At 34.8% G+C, this 8,736-nt stretch overlaps 1 protein-coding gene across 3 annotated transcripts; it reads left to right on the top strand.

Moving 5' to 3' along the window:
- The first annotated feature begins 993 nt into the window (after positions 1–993).
- On the top strand, positions 994–5,526 carry LOC113736504 (putative late blight resistance protein homolog R1A-3). 3 transcript variants are annotated; one of them, XM_072084761.1, is made up of 3 exons: positions 1,315–1,453; positions 1,534–4,952; positions 5,153–5,526. In XM_072084761.1, exon 2 carries the CDS (start codon positions 1,691–1,693, stop codon positions 4,925–4,927), a length of 3,237 nt encoding a protein of 1,078 aa, XP_071940862.1. In that variant the 5' UTR covers positions 1,315–1,453; positions 1,534–1,690; the 3' UTR covers positions 4,928–4,952; positions 5,153–5,526. The 3 variants fall into 3 exon arrangements, with proteins under 3 accessions (XP_071940861.1, XP_027119325.2, XP_071940862.1); XM_072084760.1 differs by having other exon boundaries at positions 994–4,952; XM_027263524.2 differs by lacking the exon at positions 5,153–5,526 and having other exon boundaries at positions 994–4,074; positions 4,185–4,321.
- The last annotated feature ends 3,210 nt before the right edge of the window (positions 5,527–8,736 follow it).

The raw sequence follows: 8,736 nt of genomic DNA on the forward strand, positions 1-8,736 counted from the left end.
TTCTTTTCTTCACTACCCTACAAAAAAATAATAATAGAAAATAAAATGAAAGAAGAGTAAATTTGAGGGAAGAAAGACTTGTTGGCCCTGGGGTGAGATTTGTTTCTCCTTTACCTGTACTAATATTTGAGAGTAGACAAGTATTTGAGGATGAGATCCTTCGAATTTTTTTCAGAGTACAAAATTAATGTGTTTGTAATACAACATTGGTTATCGAAATGACCCCAATAGAAAATGTTTCAAGAATGCATTTTTTTCTGTGAAAAGAAGTACTACTACTGATTAGTATAAATTTTCACTTCTTTAATCCAATCATCTTCTTTGACCATTGTATATTGGTAACATTAATTTTGCAAGTTATCGTTTTACTGTTTATATTTATTATCTTAGAGTTTACATTTATTATTGTAATGCATATATTTTATGATATAATTGATGCTAGTAATTGCAGAAATCCCAAATTCTCTGCTTCCACAATACCAAGGGTTGAAGAAGCCCTCAATTATTTTTTCTCATACTTTTTGCTTTGTTGGTCATGGTTATTAATCTCCAAGATCAATGGTCATGATTATTAATACGAGATAATTAGAAGAGAAAGTGATCAAATTTAGTGGTTTGCTGAAGAAAGAAAACAATGGAAGAAAATTAGAGAGCTAGATTGAAGGTTCATTGTATTTTGATCATTTATATTGTGACGTCTCTTGGATCATTTATATTTTGATGTCTCTTTGTTTTCTGTTCTTCCTAATTATAAAGTTTAACATATTAAACTGTGGATGCTTGAAGCAGAAAAAAAAAAAAAACAAACAATAAGCGTGTGGGAATGGAAGGTGGAATTATTGCAAAAACAGAGACCCCACCGTGTGGGAATGGAATACAATAATAATTCCCAATAATTCTATGAAACTGGCCCCACTACTTGTGAAAGGTCTGCAAGTGGTTTTTTGCTTTATTGAGGCAATATAACCGTATAGTAGAGAGGGGGCTGATCCGTCTGGGGTCCACCTTGATGCCAATTCCACCTAGTTGAATGGTTGATTATCTCAAAAAAACAAAAAAGAATGGTTGATTATCTCAATACTCTCCTTCACCTTCTCACCAGAAACAAATAAGAACAGCAAAAAATTGTAATTTTCAGGAAAGAAATACTTTGCCAGCTCTGCAGTTAGTGAGATTTGTTTCTCTCTTAAATTTGAGAGTGAAACAGACGAAAATCCCTCCAAAAGAGATCGAGATGGCCTCCACTTGCAGCGTCGATCGTGTCTTACTTGGTCTAGAGTTGCTTCTGGACAGATGCCGAGACATTAATTTTCTTTTGTATGGTAATGATACAGATCCTTTGGATGTTCGTGATGCAATCAAACATATGAAATTTCTCAAAACATTTCTTATGTGTGCTAGAAAGTGGAGCCTTGTTCATTTGTACTTGCAATCTGACAATGTTGTGAAGAAGGTGAGTCTTCCATCTTTCTTATCTTGTATCGAAGATACCCTTCACAAATATGAGGAGGATATTCACTCTCTTTCCCTTAGATTAGGAACGGAAACATTTGAATGGGTTATTCACAATTCTATTGTTGATCGTGGAGTGTTCGGCGAAATTGGGAAACAGATCATAGTACTCAAGCAAGAAATCATCCAAATTTACTTTGCTTTGGCAAGCAGCAGGTCATTTCAATCAAATTCTTGTATGACAAATGATGAACTGTTGGAATTCATAGACCTCATCCTCCAAAATCTAGCAGATTTGACAAATGACTATATGAATTGGGGAATTAAAGGATATGATCCTTTGCTCGCTGCTTTGAGTGCTCAAGTCCAAGATCTTGAAGCAAAGCTGACATTCTTGAAAAGCTTCATTCCCTTTGCCAAAATGCGAGGAACCGCAGATATTCCTGCCTTGCTACTGGCTCACTTTGAAGTGGTGGCTTTGACCGCAGCACGCCTCTCTTACATGTGGTCCTTTTGGAAAAATGTTGAGTACAGAAGTACTTGCAGCTTCAAACTCCTCAGCATCAGAGCGGTTGATTTTCATGTCTACGAGATTTATAAGGAAGTACTTGCAGCTTCAAACTCCTCAGCATCATTACATACAGCAGTGATGGATGAGCGGATATTGAACAACTTCAATGATTCTCTGATAGGTCGTCTCTGGGAGTTGTTATGCTGCAGCTCTAGCTTTGTGGATTCTATGAAAGATGAAATGCAAATACTCTATGCAGGACTGAGGTTTTTTAGAAGCATTTTAAGGGAGCATCATGAGATGATGGATGAACAAAATGAAAAAATTGGAGCTCTCCTGGGTGAGGCAGGCAGTATAATATTCGCGCCCACTCTGAGCAGAGTGATAGAAGGAGAAGTTAGCTTCTCAGGATCCACCCAGGTTCTTGGTTTTTGTGATATGCTGGCCAATACCAACATCCATATCAAGCATTTTAAGGATCAGATCAGTGGCTCAAGAACTATAGAGAGTCTTCCTAATTCCTCTCATAGCTTAAGAGCACCAGAAGTTAGCCAGACTTCCAGCCGCATGCTATCAAAAGGTAAAATGCCAATAGACCATGAAGTCATGGTTGGTCTTGATGATGAGGCAGAAAAAGTAATTGAACCACTTATCAAGCATTTTGAGGATCAGCTCAGTGTCTCAAGTACTATACAGAGTCTTCCTAATTCCTCTCATAGCTTAAGAGCACCAGAAGTTAGCCAGACTTCCAGCCGCATGCTATCAAAAGGTAAAATGCCAATAGACCATGAAGTCATGGTTGGTCTTGATGATGATGCAGCAAAAGTAATTGAACGACTTGTAAGCGGATCAAAACAGGTGGAAATTGTTCCCATTGTGGGAATGGCTGGGCTTGGTAAGACAACTTTAGCCAAAAAGGTTTACAATGATAATTCAATTATCTATAACTTCCACATTCGCCTTTGGTGTACTGTTTCTCAGGAATATAACAAGAAAAGCTTGTTAACACAAATTTTGTGTTCTGATGGAAAACACTCTAGGATGGATAAGTTTCAAAATCTGGATGAAGATGACTTGCTTGAAAAGCTCTATCAAAGGCTATTGAAGAATCGGTATCTTGTTGTTTTTGATGATGTCTGGGACATTGAGGTATGGAATGGGCTGAGAACTGCATTCCCCAATGACAAGAATGGAAGTAGAATCATCTTTACGAGTCGATCTTCTAATGTAGCTTCAGAGGTTCAATATGGTGGAGAACCTCACTATCTTCACCCACTCAGTGAGAAAAAAAGTTTTGAATTGCTGCAGAAGAAGGTGTTTGGAGAAGAAGAAGAATGTCCTCAAGCATTGCATGGATTGGGAATGGAGATTGCTGAAAAGTGCTGGGGATTGCCACTTGCACTTGTTGTTGTAGCTGGAGTCCTAGCAACTATAGAGCATGATATTTTGGTTTGGGAGAAGTTTGCTGAAAGTTTAACTTCAACCATGGTGTCTGGTACAGACCAGTGGAAGAAGACATTGGAGCTCAGTTATGAGCATTTACCATATCACTTGAAAGCATGCTTGCTGTATTTTGCTGCATTTCGAGAAGATGAAAAAATTGGTGCCAAGAAGTTGATGCGTCTCTGGATTGCAGAAGGGTTCGTGGAAAAAATTGAAGGAAAGAGATCAGAGGTCATTGCAGAAGAATATCTGATGGACCTTATTGGCCGAAACCTGGTTATGGTAAGTAAAAGCAGATCCATTGGTGGAGTCAAAACTTGTTACATTCACGATTTGATATTTGAGTTCTGTAAGGGCGAGGCGAAAGAAAAGAAATTCCTTCAGGTCCTGCGAGGATATGATGAGCTTTCTACCTTTAATGAGCCTCCCAACCTACCTCGGTTGTCCATTTGCTCCAGTAAAGAAGATTTTATACAGTCAAGGCTATTTTGTCCGCATTTAGCCAGCCTGCTATTATTTGATGCTACTCCAGGATATAAGAATTTTAAGTTGCTTAATATCTCCTTCATTTTTTGCATCTACAAACATCTTAACGTTTTGAATTTAGAGGGCATTAACCTAAGGCTGAAGGAGCTTCCAGCTGAAGTCGAATCACTTCTTTGTTTGAGGTACTTAGCCCTTACAGCTCTGGAAATGGAATTCATTCCACCATCTATAGCCAAGCTCTCACATTTGGAAACCTTTTGTCTATATTCTAATCGGATGGTTTCATTGCCAGATAGCATCTGGAACATGAAGAAGTTGAGGCATGTATTTTTGTGGGCTGGCGTCGTTATTGGTCTTTCTTCCAATGACAACGTTGTTGAAAACCTCTCCACTTTACCCAATTTAGACACACTCTCTCGTTTGCGTCTTTATAAAGAGGGAGAGAACTTATTGAGAAGGATTCCCAACGTTCGCCGACTTAAAATTATCGATCATCAGACTGGAGTGTTGAACATGAGTCGACTAGAATGCCTAGAATCACTCACCTGGTTGGGCAATTACTCCTCACGTTCACGGGTACATGTTGAGCTTTCCTTTCCCATGAATTTGAAGAAATTGTGTCTTCACAATCTGGGTCTTCCCTGTAGTAAAATGTCATTGGTTGAACAACTACCCAACCTTGAAGTCCTCAAGTTAAGATGGCCGTTGTCAAGGGACGGCGGCCAAAGATGGGAGCTGATGGAAGGAGGATTCCCTAAACTCAGGGTCTTGACCTTGGAAGAAGTACAGGTTGTGGAGTGGACAGAGGCAGACCCTAACAGTGGTGAATACTTCCCGTGCCTTCAGCAATTAAAACTCCACAAAATTTTTAATTTGAAAATGATGCCTGCTTGTTTAGGGAGTACATCTACTCTTGAAACAATTAATGTGAGTTCTTGCGGAGATGGCGTCAAATCTTTAGTACGGGAAATTAAAGCAGCACAGGAAGATAATTATGGAGATGGGAATCTGAAGATCATTTATGGAAAATATTGAAGGGCATCAGCTGGTGCAATATCTGGTAATTTTTTTTTGTTGTCATCACCATCAATTGGCTTGTAGAAATAATCATGCTTTTTATTTTTAAACAAGTTTAATTTATATTTACCATTTGGTAGCTTTTTTGTACTTCAGTTGCCTGTAATGCATGCACGAGCACATTGAAATTGATGAACAAACAACTAATTATTGCTCTATTTTTTCTCTTGATGATATCATCAGGGAGAGCTTTTTGCGCTACGGTGGTTTTCCCTCTTGAGATTGTAATTGGTGGTCTGGTTTTCTTTGGTGCTTTTGTGGAAGATTGAGGTAAAAGTTGGAAAGGATCGACGGCTCTTTTCTTGTCAAGATATGGTGGAAACAATCAATGAGATTATTCAGATATTTTGCTGTTGGCCTATTTTGTGTAATTTCGTTTTGCTGAATTTAATGATGGTTTTGTGCTATTTCTTTTCAAACATGTGTCAATTTGCCGTCAAGGAACTTTGTTATCTTTTTTTTTTCTTTTTTTCTATTTGAGTTTCAAACTCCATCATTTTTTTGATGTTTGAGCTCATGATTCTTGGAAGAATATGATAGCCCAATTTGGAAACCTCTATGATCATCTCTTTTCTGCTCAATCTTAGGTTTGGATTTAGGATATCCAACTTTGAGATTTGCTTAATTTTCAGAATCACATTTCACTTCTTCAAGTTGGAGAATTTTTGCAAAGAATGAAGAAGTATGGGACTTGAGTTCCTTTAAGAAGGATGTCTGCAACTTGGTTTTTCTGCTGCTTGAGCTAATTGCTCGAAAGGGCATTAGTAAAATAATTGATTCTCCAAAGAGCTTTAAATGTGATATGTTTTAGATGATATATAGAGCTAGGGATAAAATACCCAAATTGAAGAGAAAACAAGTATAAATTTCACAATTGTACAATGGGCCGATGCCTTTATTTATACGCTATGTCAAGTGAGTACAATGAATTTTGGGCTAATTAACATATAATCAAAAGGAAAAAAATGAGATTTGGAGATTTTCATAGTTAAAAAAAAAAAAAAAAGAGCAGCTAACTAAATTCTTCGTGATGCATGAATGAATGAAATTTCACTCTTTCTAAATACATGAATGAAATTTAATTGGATAAAATAGGAACTGTTTCACGTATGCATTTCTCTATTTCCTAATCTCAACTAGATGATTTGTTCTGAATACTTGTGATGAGAATGGACTACAACTCGCAATCTATTTTCGCTTCTCTATTTATTGCGAATCAATGGAAAATTTCTCTTTACTACTACTTGATAACACTTTGTGGTAGTATATCAAGGCTATAAATGAGCATGGTATCTTTTTACAGAACTTCCAAAGGTGAGATTATGATTTTTTTCACAGCAAATCATGTCTCAATTAGTCTTTTATAGGTTAGGGATATTAACTGTCAGTTAATAATCTTTTCAAGTCATGCCCCACTTTCATCACGCATGCTGGCTGAGGCTTACTTTACTTTAACCAAATGAGAAAGTAAGGCTAACAAGTAACAACAACGTGGTTCTACTTGCAAAAACTAGGACACGCAGAAGGTCCAAGTCTTGGGTTCCGTTTGATAAAATTGAATCTGAATTCTGAAGTCTGAATTCTGAAATCTGAATACTGAAATAACTAATTTGCTGAATTTTAAGCACTGAAAAGAAATATATGAATGTCTGAATTTTAATGCTAAACCTATTTATACTGTTTGATAAATATTTATAACTAAATGCTTAATAAGTTAAATTTGACAATTTTGCCCTTATATCTTTTCATCCAAAAAAGAAATAGAACCCATGATTTAATTAGCTAAAAATGTTAGGTATGAAAATAACAATATTTATTTTTAAATCAAATTAATATAAAAGATGAAATATATTATATGAGGAGTATGCAGAAGATGTGAAAGTCATTCAAAAGGGAGAAAAAAGAAATAGAAAATCATTAGATAGAGAATATTAGGTTGTTTAATTAGATAAGAATTTTGAACATAATTAACAAATAAGGGTAGATTTGATAGATAAGATAAGGTAATTGAAGTAATTTTATTGATTCTTATTAGAATTAAGCATTCAATTAGGATTCTTGTGCTAAAAAAAAATACACACAAGTTCACCACTACTTAAAAAATTCAGCAAATGGATTTTCATTTATCAAACAGTTAAAACATCTAAATGTCTGAAAAAATTCAGATTCAACACTTTTTTATGTTAGCAAACATACCCTTACCTAACGAAAAATGAACAAATTTGTAAGACGATGTCAGATTGGCCCTTCTCAACTATAAAAATGATTAATCATCTAATTGTGAATCTAAAATACAAAATATGATAGAATTTGTTGACATCACTTTAGACGGATTTGGGTCCTCTCTAATGAATTCTCTCTTCATTTCCTACGATGCACGTTTAGATGTATGACACACGTCTTTAATTACTAGGAAAAGATATGGTCATTTTAAATTTGACTAATTCTAACTCTTATTAATAAATGAGAATACATGTCATACATCTATACGAGTACTGCAAAAAATGGAGAGAGAATCAACTAGAGATGAACCAAGTCCCACTTTCGCTTGGTTTTCAATTTTGGCGCTTTTGTATTCCGTGGATCTTTACAATACAAAATATGATTGCTTTTGGTCTGTGAAGGTATTACTATCATTTAGAGTGAAATTGCTCTGGCAAGAATTCTATACTTTGCTACCAAGACGTACTATCGATAAGGTTTGGTTAAACAAATGATTTATATGTTTTGTTGGAGGAGAAAATTGATAGCAATATGAAATTTCAATAGTTAATTTCTATTCTTTTTAATTAATTTTAAAAATTTATCTTAGTACCTATTCCTAAAACAAATGCCCACTATGTGCAACGCTTATGCTCCTATGCTAATTTCATCAAAATAGATCTTATAAATTTTAGTTATAAACTTAACAATTTTCATTTGAAGTTTAAAAACACCATGTAGGATAATTTTTATAGGCTTTTCAACGGTGTTTTGTTATATTTGCGACCAAAAGTATATTCATGACTTCCTTCTTCAACATTTTTACTCTAACCTAGTCTTTTTTTTTTCGGAGACAATAATTATTGTATAATCTATTCTATCCTAGTCTTTTTACTCTAACCTTGGGTTTGGATTGTAAATTATTTGAAATAATTTTGTGAAAAAGTATTGTAGCATTTTTTTTGGATATGATGTATGTGAGATAAAAAGGTGATTGAAAAATATGTTGATGATGCAAGCAAATCAGTGTGTGTAAATAAGGTGTAAATAAAATGAAATGGAAGACAATCCAGTGACTTTTATGTTTTTCGCAAATACATTTTTCAATTACTTTTTTGATGCATACATTAAATTGCTATAATACATTTTTCAAGAAAAAACTTCAAAAAAATAGAAATTCGAACATAACTATTTCGTATATTACAATTCTTTCAAGAGCATTTGATACACTAAAATTCTCATTATATAAGAAGCCACATTGTGATACATTTCAAATTCTCTAAAGGCAGAAAACTATGATGTGATTTGTCTACCACATATGGGGCAAAGTACAAATCAAAGAAAATGTAGGAAGAACAAGTCTTGGTTCCTCCTATGACAAAATAATTTCATTATTAGTTCCCCATATTTCATCTTTACCATACATGATTCTTTAAGGTATAAATAATTTAACTTTAGTCCTTTACCTTTTAAATTTTTAAATTCGATCTCTTATCTTTATGAAATTTGCACTTCAAGTCCACTCCTCCAGCATCCAACATGCTTTTCAAGAGTATAATGTTAGA

Source organism: Coffea arabica, chromosome 3e, assembly GCF_036785885.1.
Source record: "Coffea arabica cultivar ET-39 chromosome 3e, Coffea Arabica ET-39 HiFi, whole genome shotgun sequence".
Classification (NCBI taxonomy): Eukaryota; Viridiplantae; Streptophyta; class Magnoliopsida; order Gentianales; family Rubiaceae; genus Coffea; species Coffea arabica.

Bases quoted from the DNA above. Each gene is read 5' to 3' on its own strand.
- LOC113736504 (XM_072084760.1), top strand. From the start codon at position 1,235: ATGGCCTCCACTTGCAGCGTCGATCGTGTCTTACTTGGTCTAGAGTTG.